Source organism: Stegostoma tigrinum, chromosome 2 (assembly GCF_030684315.1).
Source record: "Stegostoma tigrinum isolate sSteTig4 chromosome 2, sSteTig4.hap1, whole genome shotgun sequence".
NCBI classification, from domain to species: domain Eukaryota; kingdom Metazoa; phylum Chordata; class Chondrichthyes; order Orectolobiformes; family Stegostomatidae; genus Stegostoma; species Stegostoma tigrinum.
Window position 1 is genome coordinate 118,997,319 of NC_081355.1, and position 27,252 is coordinate 119,024,570.

The window sequence follows — 27,252 nt, forward strand, 5'->3', positions numbered from 1 at the left end:
CTCCCCACCTATACTCTCCTCTCCACCTATCTTCTTTTCTCTCCATCTTCGGTCCGCCTCCCCCTCTCTCCCTATTTATTCCAGAACCCTCACTCCATCCCCATCTCTGATGAAGGGTCTAGGCCCGAAACGTCAGCTTTTGTGCTCCTTAGATGCTGCTGGGCCTGCTGTGTTCATCCAGCCTCACATTTTATTATCTTGGATTCTCCAGCATCTGCAGTTCCCATTATCACTGTTAAGAAGGCATACAGTGTTTTAGCTTTTATTAATAGAGGGATCGAGTTCCGGAACCAAGAGGTTATGCTGCAGCTGTACAAAACTCTGGTGCGGCAGCACTTGGAGTATTGTGTACAGTTCTGGTCACTGCATTATAAGAAGGATGTGGAAGCTTTGGAAAAGGTGCAGAGGAGATTTACTAGGATGTTGCCTGATATGGAGGGAAGGTCTTACGAGGAAAGGCTGAGGGACTTGAGGCTGTTTTTGTTTGAGAGAAGAAGGTTGAGAGGTGACTTAATTGAGACATATCAAATAATCAGAGGGTTAGATAGGGTGGATAGGGAGAGCCTTTTTCCTAGGATGGTGATGGCGAGCACGAGGGGGCATAGCTTTAAATTGAGGGGTGAAAGATATAGGACAGATGTCAGAGGTAGTTTCTTTGCTCAGAGAGTAGTAAGGGAATGGAACGCTTTGCCTGCAACGGCAGTAGATTCACCAACTTTAGGTACATTTAAGGCGTCATTGGATAAGCATATGGACGTACATGGAATAGTGTAGGTTAGATGGGCTTGAGATCGGTATGACAGGTCGGCACAACATCGGGGGCCAAAGGGCCTGTACTGTGCTGTAATGTTCTATGTTCTATATAAAGAATAGTGAAAATGGAGGAACTCATTCCAGACTGCATTCAGTGAAAGCACATGGGCAGATGTTATTACACAAAGTGGATAATTCGAGAAGATGATGACACAATATTATCCCTTACTTCAGAATTCAGTCTGCTATTCTGAAACCCCAGAAAGAAATGTGTTTTCTACCAAAAATTAGAAGTTCTTTGAGAGTTTTGTAGAATGAACACTATTCTTAATTTTTCATAGGTGATTTTGGTAAATGTGTGTTCAGACACAAGATCATTGTTATTGATGAGATCTTTGAAAACTTCAACTGATATTTTTCAGCTGGACTGTATGTCATTTTGGTGTAGACATTTTTCAGTTTTTTGACTTATTTCAGTAAAGCTTTAAATGTTGACCAGTGCTATAATGTGTTTTTAATTTTGTTTGGAATTTACTTCAGAGTTAAACAGGAATCTTTAAAGTTAACAAACTGTCCAATGCAAAATGAATATCAATATACTTTTTTGCTTTTGCTCTGTTTCTGTCAAACTTACTGAATGTTGTTTTTATTTCCATGACCTCATCAGGGGGATTGGCTTAAGGCAGGTACTAATAATTCATTCATACTCTTGTTTTTAAAAGTGCCTGTCTATGTTCCATTACACAGCCCTGTTGATAAACTGACCATCTTAATCTAAGAGGCAAAGGAGGTACTTGCACTGGCAGACGTGAGAAAAATGTCACAGTAGTTTAAAAATATTATTTTCTTGTATTTCCTGATTACAACTGAAGGAGGCTTTATGGTCACTTGTCTATAAGCCATATGCTCATTGTTATTTTATGAAATTGACTCAGTAAACAAACATACAAAAATATTTTGTTCCATGCATAATGATTAATGCATATTCTGCTTTTAATTTTTTACTCTAATCCCTTGCTGAGCCAAAGAGAGTGAGCGTGTAGGTCGACAACAGAAGCCTGCTTCATTTAATAAAGTGGGAGAGGTTGAGTTGGACAGGAGCCAGGGGTTAGCAGGAGATGTTTGTCTGCCACTTGAGTGTTAGCTCAACATCAGTGATCTTTTGGAAAACTATCCAAGGGTGGATTTCACCCAATGTAGGAATTTTTACATTGCTTTGTTGACACTGGCAAGCCAGAGCTGAATTATGTATTGATTCAAGGCTTGTTTGTGACAATGAAGATAGCCTTTCTGGACTTGATATCAGGTTCGACAATTTTTAGGGCTGGTGCACCTTTCCCCATGTTTTTCCCCACTGCCACACAACAGGCCTTGGCATCACACAGGCTGCTACCACATATAACCCACTGTCAGTCACTAATAGCTCCCATTTGCAGGTATGCATTCCCCCTGACTGAATGTTAACCTTTCCTTTGTCTGTCCAATTGTTTTTCTCTCTCTGAGTTCTATCTCCACCTATCATTTACTCCCCCTCCCTCTACCACATCTTTTGTACGAAATACATCCTTTTCCTAGCTACCAGCAATGCTGAAGAAGGGTCACATTAACTCTGATTTCCACCCCCACAGATGCTGCCAGACCTGCTGAGATTTTCTAGCAATTTCTGCTTTTGCTTCGGAAGGAGACGTTGTCAGGAGAATGAATTAACATTATTGGAAGCACAATCATTAAAGATCTTTATTTCACCTGTACAATTCTATTCAGTCACCGGGCATTCATTAATTATTAATTTTGATAATGTCATCAGAGCTCATGAGGAGCCTGGAACCATAAAATGTTACAGCACAGGCAAAGGCCAATTGGATTAACAGGGAGAGTTCCACTTTTTGGTTCTCGGCCTATAGGCCTGTCAATTTTATGGCCCTTCAGTGCTTTTTCAGTCATTTCCTTTAATTATTTAGTGTACCTACATCTAGCACACGCTGGGGTAGTGAATTCCACAGATTCACGACCCTTTGATGGCATTAAATCTGCCATCCCTTATCCAAGGAGAATGACCCCTCACTCTAGACTGTCTTCAAGGGGAAATAGCTGCTCTCAGTCTACTTTGTCAATTCCCTTTAGCTTCTTATATACTTCAATTAAATCTCCTCAATCTTCTAAACTTTACCAGGCCAGGGCTTAAACTGCTGTCTGCTGAAGAACAACTCCAAAATTAAATAACACCTAAGGTAATTGTGAGATTGGGATTTACTTGACCTCACCCCTTGGCTGCAGCATGGTGACCCGAAATTTAAACCACCACCAGTCATCTCTCTCTAACAAGACAGCAGCCTTGTGTTCCTCTGGGACTATGGTTACTTTACCTATATGCAGACCATCAATAAAAGCAAAAGGTCAATTTAATTTTACTATTGGAAGGACAACGTTCTCTGTAATTGAATGAGAGAGTGGTAATTAACTTGCACAGGTTCATTGTATGATTTCTACATCAGTCCAGGGACCTACAGAAACAAAGGGCTGATGATTGTCTTGTTGATAAATGGGTTGATTTCCAAGGGATATGGAAGTTAAAACAAACCAATAATTATTTGCTCATAAAACAAAAGGAACTTGATTTTCCACAAACTATACAGAGCAATGGAATGTTCTTCATTATTCTTTTCCTCGATGACAGCTTATCTGAGAGGTCCTAGCAAGGGCTATTTAAATAAAAGAAGAATAGACTGGAAATATTCAGCAGGTGGTAGAAGCAGCATTTTTGAAATGTTATAGTTCTGAAGCATTAACCTAGCTACTCTCCACTGATACTACTTCAACCCGAGTATTTCCAGTATTTGGTTTTTTTTATTTCAGATTCTTGCTTTTCTGATTACAAAGACTATCACATGAGTAGAGTGACAGCTAAACTGAAGAAAGCTATCTATACCTCCTTTACCTCCATTCCTTATCTGCACTTTAAAGAAGTGGTATTCAAATGGCTGGTTAAAAACTTGAACAGACTTGAGGCATCTTTTCTGGTTTTCCCCAAAACAGTTTCGGAAATGTTAGAAAGGCAATCACAGTTACTGTCAGAACTGCTATGAAAATAACAAGATCGACACAAGAAGCTTTATGAGACGAAAAGGGAGCTTTATTTCATAAAGCAAAGCTCAGGTATGGAGTGTGTAGAATGTAGCACTAGTACATGTTTTATGAAGTTGCATCACAAACAAAAAAAATATTTACATGAATGACCCAACAGAGGCAAAACATTGTGCATTTATATTTTAAGCTGCCAGAAGCATCTAAATTACACAAATGAGCCACAGAGGGGATGTTTGTCCAAATATATTGTTTGTACATGTACCTCTTTTTCCCCAAATGGGCTTTGTTTCTTCTGGTCCTATTACCAATGGAAAATACAGCATCTTACAGAAAATTTGAAATGAACATAACCAGCACAATGAGTATGGAATTTTTTTAAATACATAAAATATATAACTGTACATTTACATTACAGCGTTAACGTCACTTTACCAAGAGTAACAAAACCATGTTAAATTATTACATAGTCACACTGATGATATTACCTTTGGCCACTGAAGATGCTGATACTAGAATCCTAGTATAATCTAGGTAATTACTACCCAATGTGAAGCATTTTAAAAAAAAACTTGCAGTCCAAACAGCATTGACACATTTTTAATAAGAAAAGGCATTCTGGCACTCCTTTGCTTGCTTAAGTTCCCAAATGTCTGGGGAGGACACAGCAATGAAATTGATACAGTTTTAACAGCAATTTCAATGATACACCTAGGAAAAAGGCACACCTGTTGCACAGTGTAATCTTTCAACATACTAAGCACATTTTATTTAATGAGACACAATCTGCACAATTAGATAGTGGAAATAGTACAGAAAAGATTAATTCATGCTTAAAATAACAAATATGGTCATAGATTCAGGCAACCATTTATTACATATTTACATAATATCTAAAAATAATGTTGCAAAAAAATAAAAAGGCAACCGTGAATTCTGAAATATTACTGTTGTATTCAGATAGACTTAATCACTTCCTCAATGTGAAAAGTGTGCTTAATAGGTGTCGGACCCACTTTACCATGGTGGAGAAAGACTTCTGTAAGGACTTTTTATCTGAAAACTTGTTAATATAAAAAAATCTGCTCATGTGACACATCAGACATTTCTCTTGTCAACACTAGTAACAATGTGAATTGAAAATTCTTTTACGTTGAGGTGAAATTAATCTGCACAAAAATGATGATGAATAGTCTGAAGTGTTACAAATTTAATTTTTTTCCCCATTATCAGTTCCAGTCCTGCTACAATGGGATCTGCTGTGCATATGGAGACTTCAATTTCTTGAACAGTTTACTTAACCTTGTTCAAATAAAAGTTAGATATGCAGTAAAATGTGGCCTAAAACAATGGTAAGTATTTATCAAGTAGATTCTGATACTTTGTGTGCATCTTTTCTGGACTGTGACATCTTAGTTAATTTATCAGAGCTTTGAGACACCCAATTACTGTGAACAAATATGGCCAAAATTTGTGATTTCCTAATTTGACCTCCTCCTTGAAGGAATATTAACTGTTCAACTCAATATTACAAGCTGCCTAAAGTGGGGATTGAGACTAACTTAACACAACAGGACTTTGGAAGTTTTATCTTGTCAAGACTCCCTTTGAAGAAACAATAAACCGTGAAGATATCTTGAGGAGTGCCAGTGTGCACAATGGAAGTGGAACATTAGCAAGTTAAACAAATACTGCTCTGAATCTTTCAGTTCAAGTGATAAACTGATCCACAGTTTATAATTTGAAACTAGTAATTGCTGTATGTCAATCAACATGCAGTTTCTTCCCATTATTCAAAGTACCTCCCCCCATAAAGTTCCATCACAGCGAGTCTTGGAGTGTTGCTAAAGCAGTGCACTCTGATGATTTCGTATTCTTCCCACAAAATGAAGTTCTCAATTGTGAGTACTGTGCTGGCAGTTTCAGGAAGCAGTTAAAGCTATTTTCCATCAGTCATCTTGTTCAGAAGATGTAAAAGAAGAGAATGCTTTCAGCAAGACAAACACTGCAGTCACTTCATTTAGCCCATTTCATTTTCATATTTTTGTCATCCCTCCCATTCCCTGCATGTGTTATCCATGTTAAGCTATGTCAAAATACTGGTGATAAATTCCACAAAGCGTTTCGAGTACTGCTCTGGGTTGACAGTGGAGATTTCGGCACCAGACTACAAAACACAAAAATTGCAGTTATCATTAATTTCTGTTTAAAATGTCTTATAAATAGGATTTCAACACACAACAATGCATCATGGGAGTTGGTACAATGTTTTAAAATGAACAGTTTTTTTAAAAAAATGGTTTTCCTTGTGAAGTCTGAGAGAAAGGGTCCAAGAAAAACTTAGTTCTGCATGAATAACGTAACTATCTCTCCTTTGCAAAACCCAAAACACCTACTTTTAGATGTGTAGGTGAAAAACGAGACAGTGCCACTTGCATTCAATGTGGTACTAAGAGCCGTCCAGAGTATATGTTTTAGCATTGAGTGTAGCTTTCAATTTTAAGTCTCAAGAGGCAAAGATATTGCCCATTGAGCCATGTTAATGTATAAAAGTACCAAATAACTAGTGCAATCACTTAGAACTATTTTTGCTATATAACTGGACTCAACCTGAAGCTATGTAGCCACTAAACATTATTAACTGGAAGGGCATATTTAATTGTATTTCTCAGGCCTCAAAGTAGTTTTTGCAAGAAAAGATATGGAAGTATAAATTACTTACACCATGTTTGACTGTTTTGGCAGCATGTGCAGCTTTCTTCTTTGCATCATAATGTGTTAGAATGTCAATAATTCCCAGAAAGTAAATCTCCTTCCTTAGGGAATCTACAAAATATATACACAATCTATGAACAGAGTGTTACTAAAAATGCACAAAAAGATGAATAACAGAACCAAAAAGGTAATAATCTTCAGACTGCTATCTGAGCCATGAGCTAATTAGCAGAGGGTCGACAAGTGTGGGAGAAACAGGTTTGAATGCATGGCACACTTGCACCAGTACTGGGGAAGGAGGGAGCTGTTCCACTAGGATGGGCTCAACCTGAAACATGCTGGGACCTGTCACAGGGAGGGGGAGGGAGGCTGCTTCAGCTGCACAGAAAATTACGGAAAAACAAAGGGGAAAAGGGCTCAGTAGAGATTAATTACATTTCCAGAATAAGTAATAGAACAGAGTGTAAGGCAAGGCTCAGAAATGTAACTTCAGGCACAGCAGATAAGGGGTCAACTTTGAGAAAGTAGACAACCAATGCAGGACTGAGGGTATTGTACTTAAGTGCAAGCAGTATACAAAACAAGGTAAACAGGTTGTAGCGCAGGCTGAAATTGGTGGGTATGATGTTGTGGGTATCACAGAGACATAGCTGAAAGGGGACCAGGGTTGGGAACTACATTTTCAAGGAAAAGCATCCTATGGATACTACAAAGATTCTAAACAATACCTCACACCTAACATGCATTGTCTGATCTAAAACGTTGCCTCCTTACACTGATAAAACCTTTAGTTCTCTCAGGGCAGTGACTTGAAAAAAATGTGGGGATTTACATATACACATTGATCAATTAAAACCTTCTAACTTATTAAGAATTTAATGGAATCTTAGGTTTGTTTAATACGTCCTCATTAGTTGTGTGACTCTTTGATTTTTTTATTTACTTTTTCTGTATTTTGTGTGCTTCTTTCTCACTTCACCTGACAAAGGGGCTGCTCTCCAAAAGCTTGTGTTTTCAAATAAACCTGTTGGACTCTAACCTGGTGTCTGGTGACTTCTGACCTTGTCCACCCCAGTCCAATACTGGCAGCTCCACATCATACTTGAGAAAGGATGTACTGGCACTGGAGGAGGTGCAGAGGAGACTCAATAGGTTGATTTCGGAGTTGGGAGGGCTGGCTTACAAGGAAAGACTGAGTAGATTGGAATCTAATCATTAGAATTTAGAAAAACGAGGGGGGATTCTTAGAGAAACATATAAAATTATGAAGAGAATCTGTGGAAATCCCCATCCAGTGAAGTAATTGAGGCTTCCTCATTGAATGTTTTAAAAGCTAAAAGAGACTATTCCTTTGCTGTTCAAAAAATTAAGGGCTATGGTGAGGGGATGGGTAAGTGGAACCGAATTTTCGGAAAGATCTGCCGTGATCGTACTGAATGGTGGAGCAGGCTCGAAAGGGCAGATGGCCCACTCCTGCTCCTGGTTCTAATGTTCTAACAACAGATGTACTCCAAAATGCTCCAGCCACTGTTAAAAAGTTGATGAACCAGATAATGCAGGTTTATCTGATTGCAGAGTGTACCTTGACAACCAGCTCATGTACAACAACATTGTGAAATGCACTTGGAACAACTACAAGCCCTCTTGCAGAAAGCACAGTCAGCCCATTTCGTGGTCAACCTTGCTAGGAGTGGGATCATAAGGGTCTAGTGATTTATCTGGAATGCATAGTGAATCAATAACAAGTATTATCCAGGCTCACAAATCCACAAATTGGTAGCAAAGGTCCTCATTCTCACAATGAAACTGAAGTTACGAGGTTCTTTGGAATATATGGGTTCTACAGCAAGTTCATCCCAAACTTCAACACAGAAGACTCATTACAGAAAAAGATGTAAAGGAAGTATGCACTAGGAATTGTCAGATAGCTTTCAAAGGCTAAAGCCATCTTGAGGTTAGACAGTGCTTGCAGCCCAAACTTCAGTCGAGAGTTTAAAGCAGATGTTGATGCAAATGTCATCAGAGCTTTCCTCCTCCAGAAAAACAAATTTGGAACAGAGAGACTGGGTACTTCTGCGAAGAACTGGACAAACATCAGAAATGGTTCTCCACAATAGAGATGGAAACCTAAAGACTGCCACTTCAGAGGGAACAATGCAAGGAGGGCATGGCCCTATCTATTCACGTTCCTAGGAGTGATGATCAACAATCAACAAATGGAGTAGCCACATAAATGCGACGGTCAAGAAGACACAACAACACACCTCCTTCCTCAGGAGGCCAAGGAAATTTGACATGTCCATAAGGATCTTCACCAACTTTTACACATGCACCACAGAAAGCATTCTATCTGGATGCATCATGCCTTGGTATGGCAACTGCTCTGCCCAGGATCGTAACAAACCACAGAGAGTTGTCAACACAGCCAAGACCATCATGCAAGGCAACCATCATCCATTGACTCTGTCTACTCTTATGAATGTGTAAAGGCAGCCAACATCATCAAAGACCCCTCCCACCCCGGTCATAATCTCTTCCAACCTCCCCAATTAGGCAGAAGATACAAAAGCTTACACACAGATATACCAATAGGTTCAAGAACAGCTTCTTCCCTGCTGTAATTAGACTGCTGAATGGACCTCTCAAATTTCAAATGTAATGTTGATATTGTTTCTTGGCACTTTCTCTGCAGCTGTGATTCTGTATACCTCACTCTGTTCAATCACCCCATGATCTTTGTAATTTATGATCTTACCTGTACTGCATGCAAAACAAAATTTTTCACAGTATCCAGGTATATATGACCATAATATGTCAATTATAAAACCTGATCTGTGATCACCTGTGGGCACAATACAAACTGAAAGAAAAGCAGTTCTTGTGAAAGGCATGTTTGCACTTTACCTGCCCAGAAATATACAATAAAGAGGATTAGAAATCAACTGCAGCCCCCAGCCTGCATACTGTGTTGGGCAGCTGGTCTGCTTGTGAGTATATAGTTTGTAATTCAATCTGCACTGTGTTAAACTGAGCTGCAAAGGAGCACAGCTGAAAATTTCCACTAAATATCCTTTGATGCAGGTGAAAATAAACAAAGTCAGTCTCTTTCTCGCTGTCAATCAGAATGTCACCATTGACGAAAACTAGACAAACCCCTTACGGTTAACTGTAGAAGTAAGAATCTCCAAATACTAAACAGTTAAACTCAGTGCTACTGGAACCAAGCATCTTCACAGCTGCAATGTCATCACAGACAAGCTCATTTGTTTATTCCTGATTTAAACTTTTCGTTTTTTTGGATTAACCTCTCATTTCTAATCAGTTTGCGTGTGTGTCACACTTTATTATATTACCTTATGTTTTAGTGGCTGATAAAACTCACTCTTTCAGTACATTGAGAAAGCCTGGTTAAATTGGTTCTTTTTAAAACATGAATATATTTGGCGTAGGAAAAGATATTTAGGAAGGGATCCTTTCTAAATTAAACCTTTTTGCAAACAAGGAATGGATTGAGTAAAGAAGAGGAGTCAGTTTGGCCCTCTTCACCCTGGAACATTTGGGATATCCCATCTGGGCCGATGGACCCTCACCCAGGGACTGTAACAGTTCCTTGGAATTTTTCTGACTTGGATTGTATCTATTCTGCGTACTCTGAAATGTCCCCTTAAATTTGCATTTCTATTGACATATCCTTTAACCTAATTTGCCAACTCACACTGGCCAGTTCTGCTTTCATACCCTGATAAATGCCCTTATTAAAACGTGTAAAAAAAATTTTGGATCCACGTCTCTTTCCTTCAAAGTAAAACTAAAATTCAATCTTGTTATGGTGGCTGTCACCTAGAGGTGCCTTCACTGTCAGATCATTTAACTAATCTTATTTTGCATATTCTGCTCCCTAGACATGCTGATCTAAGAAACTGTCCCAAAAGCATTCTTTGAACTTCTCAGCTAGGCTACTTTTGTCCATCTAGCCTATTCAGCTCCCTTGTAAATTAAAACTTCCCATGATTATTGCCATACCTTTCCAACAAGTTCACATTACGTCTTCCCTTATGCTCCACCCTACCATGTGGTTACTGTTACAGGAAATCTAAATCATTCTCAGAACTAACATCTTGCCTTTATTGTTTCTCATCTCCCCCAATTTTTTTCCACACCCCAGTTTATGAACATCCTCTTGCCTAGTCTCTACTCTTTGCTCTCCCTATCTTAAAGGTTTCCTGTATCGTGGCACCATTTTTAGTGGCTCATCTACCCCACATCAGAAGACCTAATGCTAATGCTATGGCCACCTCCAAGTACAAGAAAAAAGTTCTGTCAAAGTGTTACTGTAGTCAACACATTAACAACCTACGGATGTGACCAGACCTGCTGGGTTTCTCCAGCACTTTTTTTATTAGATCAAAAACGCTTGCCCCTCCCTGATGCAAGCTTATAGTTTAGCCTTCAGATTATAAACTGGAAGCCAAAACTATTTGACCTTCAAACATTTGCCTCAGTTGGATCTGCTCCAGATCTCACAGGTATCCAGGACATCCCACATGCTGCAGTCACAACATACCACCTGTCTTGCCATTCTTAACGCATTCTAGGTACTTAAGTACTTCATTCAAAAATATAATTTAGATTTATAAGTATTTTATTAGTCCTATTACCAGCTGTTATATGATCTTGGACTATAGGAATAACATAAAAATTGGTCACTTACCAGGTGCCTAGCCAGTTATCGGGAGATGATGGCTAGTGGTATTATATCAAGACTGCTAATCCAGAGACCCAGGTAATGTTCTGGGAGCCTGGGTTTGATCCCACCACGGCAAATGGTGGAATTTGAATTCAATTAAAAAAAATCTGGAATTAAAAGCCTAGTGATGATGAAAAGTCTAAATTAGATGATCATCATCTAACGATGACCTTGAAGTCAATGTTGGTTGTCAGAAAAACCCATCTGGTCTACTAATGTCCTCCAGGGAAGGAAATTGCCATCCTTACCTGGTCTGGCCTATGTGACTCCAGACTCACAGCAATGTGGTTGACTCTTACCTTCCCTCTGGGCAATTAGGGATGGGCAATAAATGTTGGCCTAGCTAGCAATGTCCTCATCCCACAAATGAATTTTAGCTTGTTTCTCTCCTGGAGCTGAGTAAGAAGCAATTCCTGGAAGCTAAAGAATAGGAAAAAAGACAGAAACAAAGCATCGCTTCACTCTTCCTCCAATCCCATAACTCACCAATTCCAAGAATTCTATCCTAAATTGCATTAAGTTGGTGAGTTTTATGTCCTTCAGGGGTCTGGGTCACTCGGCTCCTCACCTCATTACAGCCTTGGTCCAAACATGTACAAGAGAGATGAACTCAAGGAGTGAGGTGATTCTGATCAGATTTTACACAAAGGCAATATTTGATACAGTTTGACATCACAACATCCTGTTAAAACTAAAGCTAATGGGAATCAGGAAAGTAAGTTCCCCACTTATTAGAGTCATACCTAGCACAAAGAAAGATGGTTGTGGTTGTTGGAGGTCAACTTTCTCAGTCCCAGGACATCAATGCAGGAATTCCACAGAGCGGTTTTTTCACGCCCAAGCAACTTCAACTACTTCATTAATAAACTCTCCTCCAGCACAAGGTCTGAAGTTGGGATGCTTGCGGACCACTGCACAGTATTTACTACTTGTGAGCCTTCAGACACTGAATCACCACATATCCATATTCAACAAGACCTGGACACCAGCCAAATTTGGGTCGATAAGTCACAGGAACATTCATGCCACCTAAACACCATTGCTCATTTCCAACAAGAGAGAATCTAATCATCTTCCTTTCGCAATCAATGGCATTACTATCACTGAGTCCCTGTATGTTAGCCTACAGGCTTACCACTGACCAGAAACTGAAGTAGACTAGCCATATAAACACAATGGCTATTAGAGCAGGTCAGAGACTGGGCATTTTAAATTAAGTAACTCACCTGCTGATTCTCTAAAGCCTGTTCACTACTAACCAAACGTGTCAGGAGTGTGATGGAATACTCTCTAGTTATCTGGATGAACGTAGCTCTAAAGACACTCAAGAAGCTTGACACCATCCACGGTAAAGTACCCCCACTGATCATCACACTGTCCATCACCTTCAACATTCACCCCATTCACATTGGCACGAGTGTGTCCTATCGACAAGATGCAGTGCAGTAACTCCCAAACAATCCTTCAACAGTATCTTCCAGTTCCACAACCTCTATCAACTCCAAGCATAAGGGCAGCACAAACATAGGAACACCTGAAAGCTCCTCAAAAATGTGCTTCAAAAGAGCCTTGGTGAGTTTCCATCGAGGAATTGCTAGCTGGGAGTTAATGCAACATTCATTTGTAACTATGGTCAGACCACATATGGGGAGCACTGTATGTAGTACTGCTTCCAATGTTTGAATAGGAATTTAAAATGCTGCAGAAGTTGCAGAAAGACTTTACAAGGGTTTTATCAAATTAAGAGAATCTAACTCTTGAAAAAATAAGGTCAGGTGACTGGGCTCTTAGCTCCAGAAAGAAAGAACACTACAAGTAAAACAGATAGAAGCTGTTAGCATTAAAGAGTTCACTAAGGTAAATGTGGAGAGTTCGGAACAAGCCAGTATAAATCTAAGATATCAACAAACCATAGTAAAAAAAAAGAATAAAGTGGTAAGAATCCGGAACTCACATTAGAAGTCAACACAGAAAACATGGATGCATTTAAGCAGAAGCTTTCTGCAGGCATAAGAGAGAATAGAATGATGATAATGGGATAGGGTGATAGGTATGATAGACCCGTTGTATCTTTTTTTGCTGTTGCATCAATGTTGTTAATTCCCGTGAGCAAGAAGTAACAGCATAGGCAATTTCACAATGATCAATTTGTTTAAAAAAATTATTTCACGCCTGATTTCAGTGTTAATAGGCAATGATAAAATTAAATCTTTTTTAGAAATGTATAATCTGATTAAATTAACATCTTAGGCCTGCTCGCCGAACCAGTGTGTCTGATTGCAGATGGTTTGTCACCCTGCTCGGTAACATAGAAAACAACTGATGTTTTGGGTCTGGACCCTTCTTCAGAAATCCAGACCCAAAACGTCAGCCTTTCTGCTCCCCTGATGCTGCTTGGCCTGCTGTGTTCATCCAGCTCTACACTTTGTTATCTCAGATTCTCCAGCATCGGCAGTTCCTACTATCTCTGAGTTGATTTAAATTAATTTATTATATTGACAACTATCCTATTATCACTGCAAAGTACATCAATATGAGAAGGTGAACAGCTGCAGTAAAATTTTTATTATTGGCATGCTTGGGGGTACCAGTTAATCAAAAATGGGACCCTGGTACTAGGGACATTGTGCTAAAACCATCACCACTGAAGACCAGGCTAACACCATATTTCTCAAAACTGCTGCTAAAAAGAAATTGGACTACAACACTGAATAATTGTCAGAATGGTATACTTTTGTTCAGGCACAATAACCAAAACTGTCTCAATAAATTAATAATTTAAATCTTAAGCCTAGAGTCAATTTATATAGATTTATAATCTTCTGGTATTGCTATTAACTATTCTGAATAAATGCATTACCTGAATACTACAGGTGAGTGGCTTCGTACAAAAAAAAACGGACAGAAATTCTGGTTGGGAAGAGTGCGAGATAACACAAAGTTCACAGTATTTCACTGAATTCACTGGAATGCACTCATAATGTGAATGAAATACAAACTTTTACTTACTTTCATGGCTTTTTATGGCATACACATCAATAGTTGGGTCAAATTCACCAGGTGCTAGTGGCTTTGAACTGTTCAGTGTATTTCCAGGGCTATCTGGAGGTGTTCCACATGATCCTGTTGTATGGGCTCCAGCCCCATCACTTTCTCCCTCTTCTTCTTCATCCTCAAACTCCATTTCTTCCTGTTCAGCTCGCTCAACATCATGAATACCAACCAGAAGACTGTAATCCATGATCTTCAGCTGAGCAAGGAACTGAAGAAAAAGTACAGAACTAGCAGTCACATTTAGAAAGTACTTATAATTTAGAAGCAAAACCAAACATAATATTACTATAATTTGAAGGAAAAACTAGAAACGTATCACTTAAGTATGGCATTTAGCATGAATTACTCTAGAAATGATGGGGGGGAATGTTATGCTGAATAGAGCAGCCCTGTCTAGAAATTCAAAGTGCAAATTTTAAAAATGGAAGGGCATGGCTTGTCTGTGATATTACCAAAGTGTGATTAGCTTGTCAACACGGAATCACAGAATTCGTACACTGCAGGAGAGCACTTGCCCCATTGTGCCTGCCCTCCAAATAAGCAAATCACAAAGTGCCGTTTTCTCATCTGCTCCCCTTCAAGAGTGCACACCCCTTATTAAACTCACATTATACTCTCATTCCCATGTGAATACTTCAATTACACATACCTCCACCACTCTTTCTTGCAGTACATACCAGACATTAGCTATTCCCTGTGTTAACATTTTTTTTCTCGTATTGCTTTTGTGTTTTTTTACCAATTTCTTTAAATCCATGTTCTGACATTCTTGGCCTTTTCACATGTGAGTAGTTTCTCCCCATCTACTCAGCCCATTCTGTTGCACATGGGTTTGACAGGGTTAATATCTGGAAGAGTGCGATTAGCACCATCTAACGTGATGACGTAACTTAGACACACAGTCACTCTCAGTGGAGAGAGAAAATGAGAGTCTTTGTAATGCGAGAGGACCCAGGGCTGTTCTCTCATTAGAAAGGAACAACTTCTTGTTCTGTTGGCATCACTCTGCATCACAAACTATCTAAGATGCATGGAAGGCTCCTCCAGTGAACAGTAGTACTGATAGATGTATTCTTGCAACCTGTATAGTTTATAGCAATACAGCAAACTTCTCATTGATTTCTCTGTCCAACTGTCTCCTAGGTAGACCAATGAGGTGGATTGCTTTCATACACAACAAAGCACAACATGAGAGCAGCTGTCTTAGCCACTTTGGGACTTCCCAAATGAGCCCAATCTAGCAAAAAAAAAGCAGTGAACATTGATTGCAAGAAGAATAGTAGGGAAACTAAACACAAAGAAGGTCAGACCTGAAACAGAGACGCAGAAGATAAAATAAGTCATAGAGTCAGAGGTGTACAGCATGTAAACAGACTCTTTTGTCCAACTCATCTACACTAACCAGATATCCTAAATTAATCTAGTCCCATTCGACAGCATTTATCCCATTTCCCTATAAACCCTTCCTGTTCACATATCCATGCAAATGCCTTTTAAATGTTGTAATTGTATCAGCCTCTGTCACTTCCTCTGGCAGCTCATTCCATACACGTACTACCCACAGTGTGAAGAAGTTGTGCCCTAGGTCCCTCTTATATGTTCCTTGCTCATCTTAAACCTGTGCCCTCTAGTTTGGACTCCCCTGCCCTGGAAAAAAGACCTTGGTTATTTGCCTTATCCATACTCTGTATGATTTTACAAAACCTTGTTAAGATCACCCTTCAGCCTCTGATGCTCCAAGGAAAATAGTCCCAGCCTATTCAGCCTCTCCCCATAGCTGAAACTCTCCAACCCTGCCAATGTCCTTGAAAACTTTTTCGGCACCCTTTCAATTTTACCAATATCTTTACTATAACAGGGAGACCAGAATTGAATGCAGCATTCCAAAAGTGGCCTGATCAATGTCCTGTATAGCCGCAACATGACATCCCAACTCCTATATTCGATGCACTGACCAGTAAAGGCAAGTGTACCAAACGCCTTCTTCACTACCCTATCTACCTGCGACTTCATCTTCAAGGAACTGTAAACCTGTACCCCAAGGTTTGGCAACAGTCCCCAGAATCCTACCATTAACTGTATAAGTTCTGCCCTAATTTGCCTTGCCAAGATTCAACACTTCACATTTTTCTAAATTATAGTCCATCCACCACTCCTCGGCCCATCAGCTCATCTGATCAAGGTCCCACTGTACTCTGAGATAACCTTCTTCACTGTCCACTATACCATCAATTTTGGTGCCATCTGTGAACTTACTAGCTGTTCCTCCTGTATTCATATCCAAGTCATTTATATATAAAAAGTGCTAGACAGACGCACAGAGTTTATCATATGAGATGGTGGTCTGCAAGGTAGACCTAAGTCCAATTTCAAACCAGGAAGCTGAACAGCGATTGGGGATTGGATGAAGATCTCTAAAATAATGGTACAGTGAAACCAGTTTGAAAGGCAAAGTAGCTCTAAAGGTTTTTCAGTTTTCTGATGGTGTGTCACCGCAAATACACACAGCAGCCATGATATACAAATAGGAAAAGAAAGCAGAATCTTCCCTGCATTTGAACAAAATGGGCATAGTCAATTAGGGAAATAGGGTGAGAATGACAGAAATGAGGAATTTAATGTTGAGAAGAAAAATGCCCAATTCTCCAACAATGTGTAAACAGCAATATGAGAATCTTGCTAGAGGCCAGCGATCAGCATTAATTTGAATGTTTTAGATTAGATTCCCTACAGTGTGGAAACAGGCCCTTTGGCCCAACAAGTCACACCACCCTTTGGGGCATCCAGACACATCCCCCTATAACCCACACACCCCTGAACACTAAAGGTAATTTAGCATGGCCAATCCACCGAGCCTGCACATCTTTGGACTGTTGGAGGAAACCGGAGCACCTGGAGAAAACCCACGCAGACACGGAGAGAACGTGCAAACTCATCACAGACAGTTGCCCGAGGCTGGAATTGAACCCAGGTCCCTGGTGCTGTGAGGCAGCAGTGCTAACCACTGAGCCACCGTGCCGCCCTGCTTCGTATGCTGTTACCACCCAAAATCACCTGATAAGCAGTTTCCCATTCTCCCAAGTATTGAATAAAACCAGATGTTGGAAACTCCCAACATGAAAGTCAGAGCGGGTATCTGGCTACCCACTTGCTCATCATTCCTCCACCACAGTCAGCAGTCTCGGGGCAGACTCCATAAGCACTGACTGTTTATATTGTCCCCACCCTGGTCCACTGATGAAGGGACCAGTCACACACCAGCATCTCTGCACCCACATGTCACATCTCTGAGCCACTTACAAAATGGTTTTGCATTCCAATGCTGCTCTTTGGAGAGCACTGGAACTTCTCATTTTAATGTTATTGCCAGGACACTTTGAATCCATGAACTGGGTGCCTGTCCCTGGGTTCAATCAGGGTGCACCCCAAGGCTTCTCGCTTGCTTTTTTAGCTCTCGCTCATTGCATCTCCTTCAGTGCAAACAGCATCTTCACCTTGCCTTTCTACACTTTACTCCCTCAGCAAGACCTTAAGGGCTCACAATATTTATGCCCTGGTTTACCTCGTTGAGCAGGTAACAAAGCCAAGCTGCTAGTCATGGTTCCGAGCAGTTATCAATCAAGTGGGTGGACATGTTGCTATACATCTCCATATTATGTCAATCTCATTGCTGTGCCAGTACAGTAAGCAGCAAACACACTGCATATGCAAATGAACCAAGTGTGATACATGGAAATGTTTTACACAATAAGCTTGACTGCATGGAATGCACTGCCTGGCAGGTTCACTTGAGGCATTCAAATGATAACTTGATGTTGTTTTTTGGCTAGTATTGGTGCACAGGGACTTGCAGAAAAGATAGCACTGGATAATAGAGCTAGCACAGGCACAATGGATTGAATGGGCTCTTTCTGTACCACAGTGATTCTGTGAATAAACCAAATGATCATGTTTCAAAGTGTTTGGGAATGGCCCTCAGTCGGGGTGGGGCGGGGGCATGATCCCAGCAATGTAAATCAAGTCAGCATCTGCTAACAGGGGGTTAAACATGGTCAGTTTGCTGCTTGGAGTGGCCAGCATCGAGATGGCGTGCAGTCTGAGGAGTGAACTGTTGAACTGGTGCATTTGTGTGTGCACCCCAGTGAAGCCTGCGGCTCAGCTCAATGAATGTCAAGGGAGGCTATCAGGATCCACTGCTAAGGTAGAGAAATCAGGGAAGTCAGTTCTGGGGATCGCAGGCAGAATGCTGGGATGCAGAGTGAACATTAATTATAAACAGATGGGACAACAGTGCATTGGGGGACATGGGCTCTTGTGTGAAGGGGTTTCATTAATGGTAACAACACTGGCTTCAGATTCAGGCAGTGCAAAATGACAGTTGTAATGACTAAGCTGCAATGCTGGGGCTCAGAGTGTAGGGCTGAGGGATGAAGGTGTAATTCAGAGGTGTGTGGGAATGTGTGGAAGCTCAGTACTGATGTCTCAACAGGGAGTAGCAGGAAGAGAGGAACACTGATGTTAAGAAGTGAGAGTCCCCGTCCCTTGATTATCGGCTAAGGCTGAGACTTGCTGTGCCAAGTGCGACCTGCCTTTCGTAGTCACACAAACGGTAAGTGCGCACTGGAAATGGAAAATGGTTGCAACTCCACATGGAGCGGGCAGGGCAAGTATTTTCTGTGTGTCTGAGCATGCGGGCTCTACTTGTGAATGATGTGAGGTGCTTCAAGCAGCAATTGCATTAATCAGTACTTTCACAGTACAGATTGAAGTTATTTATACTCATAGTGCCCTCCATGTGAAAAACTTGCAGTGTCCAACTGTGTGGGATACGAAAAAAAAACTAAAATTACTGGAAAAACTCAGCAGGTCTGGTGTGACTTGATTGCATGCTATCCAGACAAATCATACCTTACCATACATACCAGAGAGAGCCCGGAAACAGAATGACAGCTATGCAGACAAAGGGATGGCTGATAGCATGGTAGGGAGAAAGGAAAACTGAGACTGGTGACCATAAGTATGTGAAAATGGATTGGCCGTGCTGAAAGGAGCACATTGTCAAGACAGGGTCTAGGGTGTGAGGACAGGTAAAAGGTCACAGAAGGAAGTGAACAGACTCTGAAACTATTGAACATGATATTGAGTCCTGAAGGCTGCAGGTCCCCAAGTGGAAAATGAAACGTTGTTTTTCCATCTTGTTATGAACCTCGTTGCAGCACTGCCGCTGCACCTTTCCCTGCAATTGCAAAAGATGCAACACTTGCCCATGTATTTTCTCCTGTCCCACTATTCAAGTCCCCAGATACAACTTTTTAGTGAAGCAGTGATTTACCAGCTAGGCTATTGTATTCACTGTCCACAACATGGTTTTCTTTACATTACAGAGAAAAAATGTCAGTGGGAAATCATTTGTAGAACACCTACATTCTGTCCGTAAAAATGACCCTGAGCTTCCAGTTGCCTTCCACTTCAACTCAACATCGTATTCCCTGGCGAACATCTCTGTCTCAGGTCTACTGCAGTGCTCGAGGGAGGCCCAGTGCAAACTGGAAGAACACCATCCCAACTGCAGCTTGCAGATCATTAGGACACAATATCCAGTCCAATAACTTTAGAGCCTGATCACCACCTTCCATGTCCTTCATCCACCCCCCCACAATTTGGGCTCTGTCTTGACATGGATGGCTTTCAGCACAGCCAACTCATTTTCTCTCTTCTCTCCCCACCCACACACATACTCACTCGCCCTCCCCAACAGTACATGCGGCCTTTCTCTCTCTCCACCCACCGCCACTCTGCGCACCCCCCCCCCCCGCGCCCCCCCCCCCCGCCAAAGACATGCACACACACGGTCTCTCTCTCTCCCTCCACACCCACAATGCAGTCTCTCGCACTCTCCCCCACTCCACACCCACATGCAGTCTCTCTCTCTCTCTCCCCCCCTTCACACCCACATGCAGTCTCTCCCCCCCTTCACACCCACATGCAGTCTCTCTCTCCCTTCACACCCACATGCAGTCTCTCCCCCCCTTCACACCCACATGCAGTCTCTCCCCCCCTTCACACCCACATGCAGTCTCTCTCTCTCTCTCTCTCACTCTGTCTATCCCTTCACACCCACATGCAGTCTCTCTCTCTCTCTCTCTCTCTCACTCTGTCTATCCCTTCACACCCACATGCAGTCTCTCTCTCTCTCACTCTGTCTATCCCTTCACACCCACATGCAGTCTCTCTCTCTCTCTCTCTCACTCTGTCTATCCCTTCACACCCACATGCAGTCTCTCTCTCTCACTCTGTCTATCCCTTCACACCCACATGCAGTCTCTCTCTCTCTCCCTCTCACTCTGTCTATCCCTTCACACCCACATGCAGTCTCTCTCTCTCTCTCCCCCCACTCGACACCCACATGCAGTCTCTGTCTCTCTCTCCCCCCACTCGACACCCACATGCAGTCTCTGTCTCTCTCTCTCCCCCCACTCGACACCCACATGCAGTCTCTGTCTCTCTCTCCCCCCACTCGACACCCACATGCAGTCTCTGTCTCTCTCTCCCCCCACTCGACACCCACATGCAGTCTCTGTCTCTCTCTCCCCCCACTCGACACCCACATGCACTCTCTCTCTCCCCCCCTTCGACACCCACATGCACTCTCGCTCTCCCCCCTTCGACACCCACATGCACTCTCTCTCTCCCCCCCTTCGACACCCACATGCACTCTCTCTCTCCCCCCCTTCGACACCCACATGCACTCTCTCTCTCCCCCCCTTCGACACCCACATGCACTCTCTCTCTCCCCCCCTTCGACACCCACATGCACTCTCTCTCTCCCCCCCTTCGACACCCACATGCACTCTCTCTCTCCCCCCCTTCGACACCCACATGCACTCTCTCTCTCCCCCCCTTCGACACCCACATGCACTCTCTCTCTCCCCCCCTTCGACACCCACATGCACTCTCTCTCTCTTCCCCCCCCCCACACCCACATGCAGTCTCTCTCTCTCCCCCCTCCACACCCACACCCAGTCTCTCTCCCCCCCCCACACCCAGTCTCTCTCCCCCCCCCACACCCAGTCTCTCTCCCCCCCCACACCCAGTCTCTCTCCCCCCCCCCACACCCAGTCTCTCTCCCCCCCCACACGCAGTCTCTCTCCCCCCCCCCCACACCCACATGCAGTCTCTCTCCCCCCCCCCACACCCACATGCAGTCTCTCTCCCCCCCCCCCACACCCACATGCAGTCTCTCTCCCCCCCCCCCCACACCCACATGCAGTCTCTCTCCCCCCCCCCACACCCACATGCAGTCTCTCTCCCCCCCCCCCACACCCACATGCAGTCTCTCTCCCCCCCCCCACACCCACATGCAGTCTCTCTCCCCCACCCCCACACCCACATGCAGTCTCTCTCCCCCCCCCCCCACACCCACATGCAGTCTCTCTCCCCCCCCCCCCACACCCACATGCAGTCTCTCTCCCCCCCCCCACACCCACATGCAGTCTCTCTCCCCCCCCCCCACACCCACATGCAGTCTCTCTCCCCCCCCCCCACACCCACATGCAGTCTCTCTCCCCCCCCACACCCACATGCAGTCTCTCTCCCCCCCCCCACACCCACATGCAGTCTCTCTCCCCCCCCCACACCCACATGCAGTCTCTCTCCCCCCCCCACACCCACATGCAGTCTCTCTCCCCCCCCCCCACACCCACATGCAGTCTCTCTCCCCCCCTCCACACCCACATGCAGTCTCTCTCTCCCCCCGCCTCTACACCCACATGCAGTCTCTCTCTCCCCCCGCCTCTACACCCACATGCAGTCTCTCTCTCCCCCCGCCTCTACACCCACATGCAGTCTCTCTCTCCCCCCGCCTCTACACCCACATGCAGTCTCTCTCTCCCCCCGCCTCTACACCCACATGCAGTCTCTCTCTTCCCCCCGCCTCTACACCCACATGCAGTCTCTCTCTCCCCCCGCCTCTACACCCACATGCAGTCTCTCTCTCCCCCCCCTCCACACCCACATGCAGTCTCTCTCTCTCTCTCTCTCTCACTCTGTCTATCCCTTCACACCCACATGCAGTCTCTGTCTCTCTCCCCCCCCCGCCCCACACCCACATGCAGTCTCTCTCTCGCTTCCCCCCACCACACCCACATGCAGTCTCTCTCTCTCTCTCTCTCTCACTCTGTCTATCCCTTCACACCCACATGCAGTCTCTGTCTCTCTCTCCCCCCCCACCTCGACACCCACATGCACTCTCTCTCTCCCCCCCTTCGGCACCCACATGCACTCTCTCTCTCCCCCCCTTCGACACCCACATGCAGTCTCTCTCTCCCCCCTTCGACACCCACATGCAGTCTCTCTCTCCCCCCTTCGACACCCACATGCACTCTCTCTCTCCCCCCTTCGACACCCACATGCACTCTCTCTCTCCCCCCTTCGACACCCACATGCACTCTCTCTCTCCCCCCCTTCGACACCCACATGCAGTCTCTCCCCCCCTTCACACCCACATGCAGTCTGTCTCTCTCTCCCCCCACTCGACACCCACATGCAGTCTGTCTCTCTCTCCCCCCACTCGACACCCACATGCAGTCTGTCTCTCTCACCCCCCACTCGACACCCACATGCACTCTCTCTCTCCCCCCCCTTCGACACCCACATGCACTCTCTCTCTCCCCCCCTTCGACACCCACATGCACTCTCTCTCCCCCCCCCTTCGACACCCACATGCACTCTCTCTCTCCCCCCTTCGACACCCACATGCACTCTCTCTCTCCCCCCCTTCGACACCCACATGCACTCTCTCTCTCCCCCCCTTCACACCCACATGCAGTCTGTCTCTCTCTCCCCCCCTCCACACCCACATGCAGTCTCTCTCGCTCCCCCCGTCCACACCCACATGCAGTCTCTCTCTCGCTTCCCCCCTCCACACCCACATGCACTCTCTCTCTCCCCCTCTCGACACCCACATGCAGTCTCTCTCTCTCCCCCCTCCACACCCACATGCAGTCTCTCTCTCCCACCCCGTCCACACCCACATGCAGTCTCTCTCTCCCTCTCTCTCCCCCTCCACAACCACATGCAGTCTCTCACTCTCTCCACACCCACATGCAGTCTTTCTCACACTCTCTCCCCCTCCACACCCACATGCAGTCTCTCTCTCTCTCCCCCTCCACACCCACATGCAGTCTCTCACTCTCTCCACACCCACATGCAGTCTCTCACTCTCTCCACACCCACATGCAGTCTTTCTCACTCTCTCCCCGCCCCCACACCCACATGCAGTCTCTCCCCCTCCACAACCACATGCAGTCTCTCTCTCTCTCCCCCCCTCCACACCCACATGCAGTCTCTCTCTCTCTCCCCCCCTCCACACCCACATGTAGTCTCTCTCTCAGATTCTCTCCACACCCACATGCAGTCTTTCACTCTCTCCACACCCACATGCAGTCTCTCGCTCTCTCCCCCCTCCACACCCACATGCAGCCTCTCTCTCCCTTCACACCCACATGCAGTCTCTCTCTCTCTCTCCCTTCACACCCACATGCAGTCTCTCTCTCTCTCTCCCTTCACACCCACATGCAGTCTCTCTCTCTCTCTCCCTTCACACCCACATGCAGTCTCTCTCTCTCTCTCCCTTCACACCCACATGCAGTCTCTCTCTCTCTCTCCCTTCACACCCACATGCAGTCTCTCTCTCTCTCTCCCTTCACACCCACATGCAGTCTCTCTCTCTCTCTCCCTTCACACCCACATGCAGTCTCTCTCTCTCTCTCCCTTCACACCCACATGCAGTCTCTCTCTCTCTCTCTGTCTCTCTTCCCCCTTCCACACACCCACATGCCTCTCTCTCTCTCTCTCTCCCCCACCGACATCCACATGCACTCTCTCTCTCTCCCCCCCTCGACACCCACATGCAGTCTCTCTCTCTCCCCCTCCACACCTACATGCAGTCTCTCTCTCTCCTCCCCTTCCACACCCACATGCAGTCTCTCTCTCTCTCTCCCTCCCTCTCTCCGCATCCCCACAACCACATGCAGTCTCTCACCCCAGCCACACCCACATGCAGTCTCTCTCTCTCCCCCCCTCGACACCCACATGCAGTCTCTCTCTCTCTCCCCGCCCTTCCACACCCACATGCAGTCTGTCTCTCGCACCCCCCACACCGACATACAGTCTCTCTCTCTCCTCCTCCACACCCACATGTAGTCTCTCTCTCTCACTCTCTCCACACCCACATGCAGTCTCTCTCTCTCTCTCCCCACCCTTCCACACCCACATGCAGTCTGTCTCTCGCCCCCCCCCCACACCCACATGCAGTCTTTCTCTCACTCTCTCCCCCTCCACACCAACATGCAGTCTCTCTCTCCCTCTCTCTCCCCCTCCACACCAACATGCAGTCTCTCTCTCCCTCTCTCTCCCCCTCCACACCAACATACAGTCTCTCTCTCTCCCCTTCCACACCCACATGCAGTCTCTCTCTCACTCTCTCCACACCCACATGTAGTCTCTCTCTCTCACTCTCTCCACATCCACATGCAGTCTCTCTCTCTCTCTCTACCCCCCTCCACACCCACATACAATCTCTCTCCCCTTCACACCCACATACAGTCTCTCCCCCTCACCCCCTCCACACCCACGTGCAGTCTCTCTCACTCTCTCCACACCCACGTGCAGTCCTCTCACTCTCTCCACACCCACGTGCAGTCTCTCTCACTCTCTCCACACCCACGTGCAGTCTCTCTCACTCTCTCTCTGCCCTTCCACACCATGCTGTCTCTCTCTCTCTCTCCCCCTTCACACCCACATGCTGTCTCTCTCTCTCTCCACACCCACATGCAGTCTCTCTCTCTCTCCACACCCACATGCAGTCTCTCACTCTCTCCACACCCACATGCAGTCTCTCACTCTCTCCACACCCACATGCAGTCTCTCACTCTCTCCACACCCACATGCTGTCTCTCTCTCTCTTCCCCTTCACACCTACATGCAGTCTCTCTCACTCTCCCCACACCCACATGCAGTCTCACTCTCTCCACACCCACATGCAGTCTTTCTCTCTCTCCCCCTCCACACACATGCAATCTCTCTCTTTCTCTCTCCCTCCACACACACGTGAATCGATGGGGTGACAATACTTGCAGACACATTCTATTTTGTTTAAAAAGTAGATAATTTATAGACAATGTGGCGTTTTATAAAATCCTACTTGAGATAGAAAACCAGTCTGACTCTAAACCGAGACAGAAACAGACTCTAAACAAGGTCTCACACCTAACATGCAGTGTCTGACCTAAAATGTCACCTCTTCTTTACAATGATAAAACATTTATTTCTCTCAGGGCAGAGACTTGAAAAGAATTCAGGGATTTATATATGTATATATTGATCAATTAAAACATACTAACTAACTAAAGATTTAACAGTATCTTAGGTTTGTTTAGTACATCCTCATCAGTGGAGTGACCCTTTGGTCTTTTACTTATAAATTCTGTGTCTGATGCCACCTCTGTCAGTAATACCTGAAGAAGCATTAATGCTCTGAAAACTTGTGTTTTCACATAAACCTGTTGGACTATAACCTGGTGTCATGTGATTTCTGGCCTTGACCACCCCAGTCAAACACTAGCACCTCCACATCATTTTCTCCTACTTATGGTCCCCATTATCAGCTTTTTCTTCTCCATAAATTCTGTCAGATCTGCTGAATTCCACCAGCAATTTCTGTTTTTATTTCAGATCTCCAGTGTCTGCAGTTGTTCGTTTTATTTTTGCCTGGGATAAATATCCTGCTCACAAGCAATCTTGACCATGTCACTGATCATTGCAAATTGAAAAAAAGTCATCTTTTGAGGCAGAAGTGGTCACCAGTGACCTTAACGATAGCGGTCTCCAAGCCTCCGCTTGGTTTCCCCAATGTAGAGGAAGCCGCACCGGGTACAGTGGATGCAGTATACCACGTTGGCAGATGTGCAGGTGAACCTCTGCTTAATGTGGAATGTCATCTTGGGGCCTGCGATAGGGGTGAGGGAGGTGGTGTGGAGACAAGTGTAGCATTTCCTGCGGTTGCAGGGGAAGGTGCCGGGTGTGGTGGGGTGGGAGGGCAGAGTGGAGCGAACAAGGGAGTCACGGAGAGAGTGGTCTCTCCGGAAAGCAGACAGGGGAGGGGATGGAAAAATGTCTTGGGTGGTGGGGTCGGATTGTAAATGGCGGAAGTGTCGGAGGATGATGCGTTGTATCCGGAGGTTGGTAGGGTGGTGTGTGAGAACGAGGGGGATCCTCTTAGGGCGGTTGTGGCGGGGGCGGGGTGTGAGGGATGTGTTGCGGGAAATACGGGAGACGCGGTCAAGGGCGTTCTCGATCACTGTGGGGGGAAAGTTGCAGTCCTTGAAGAACTTGGACATCTGGGATGTGCGGGAGTGGAATGTCTTATCGTGGGGGCGGAGGCGGAGGAATTGGGAATAGGGGATGGAATTTTTGCAGGAGGGTGGGTGGGAGGAGGTGTATTCTAGGTAGCTGTGGGAGTCGGTGGGCTTGAAATGGACATCAATTACAAGCTGGTTGCATGAGATGGAGACTGAGAGGTCCAGGAAGGTGAGGGATGCGCTGGAGATGGCCCAGGTGAACTGAAGGTTGGGGTGGAAGGTGTTGGTGAAGTGGATGAACTGTTCGAGCTCCTCTGGGGAGCAAGAGGCGGCGCCGATACAGTCATCAATGTACCGGAGGAAGAGGTGGGGTTTGGGGCCTGTGTAGGTGCGGAAGAGGGACTGTTCCACGTAACCTACAAAGAGGCAGGCATAGCTGGGGCCCATGCGGGTGCCCATGGCCACCCCCTTAGTCTGTAGGAAGTGGGAGGAGTCAAAAGAGAAGTTGTTGAGTGTGAGGACAAGTTCAGCTAGGCCGAT

General features: G+C 45.0%; 1 protein-coding gene across 1 annotated transcript in view; it reads right to left on the bottom strand.

Moving 5' to 3' along the window:
* Nucleotides 1-3,864: 3,864 nt before the first annotated feature.
* pip4k2aa (phosphatidylinositol-5-phosphate 4-kinase, type II, alpha a) overlaps nucleotides 3,865-27,252 on the bottom strand; it is a 253,962-nt gene continuing 230,574 nt past the window's right edge. Inside the window, exons 8-10 of the mRNA XM_048520102.1 lie at nucleotides 14,309-14,561; nucleotides 6,560-6,663; nucleotides 3,865-6,004 (exon numbers count right to left, since the gene is read on the bottom strand). Of these exons, the coding sequence (XP_048376059.1) occupies nucleotides 5,924-6,004; nucleotides 6,560-6,663; nucleotides 14,309-14,561 (438 nt within the window). The 3' untranslated portion in view covers nucleotides 3,865-5,923. The remainder of the gene's footprint in view (nucleotides 6,005-6,559; nucleotides 6,664-14,308; nucleotides 14,562-27,252) is intronic.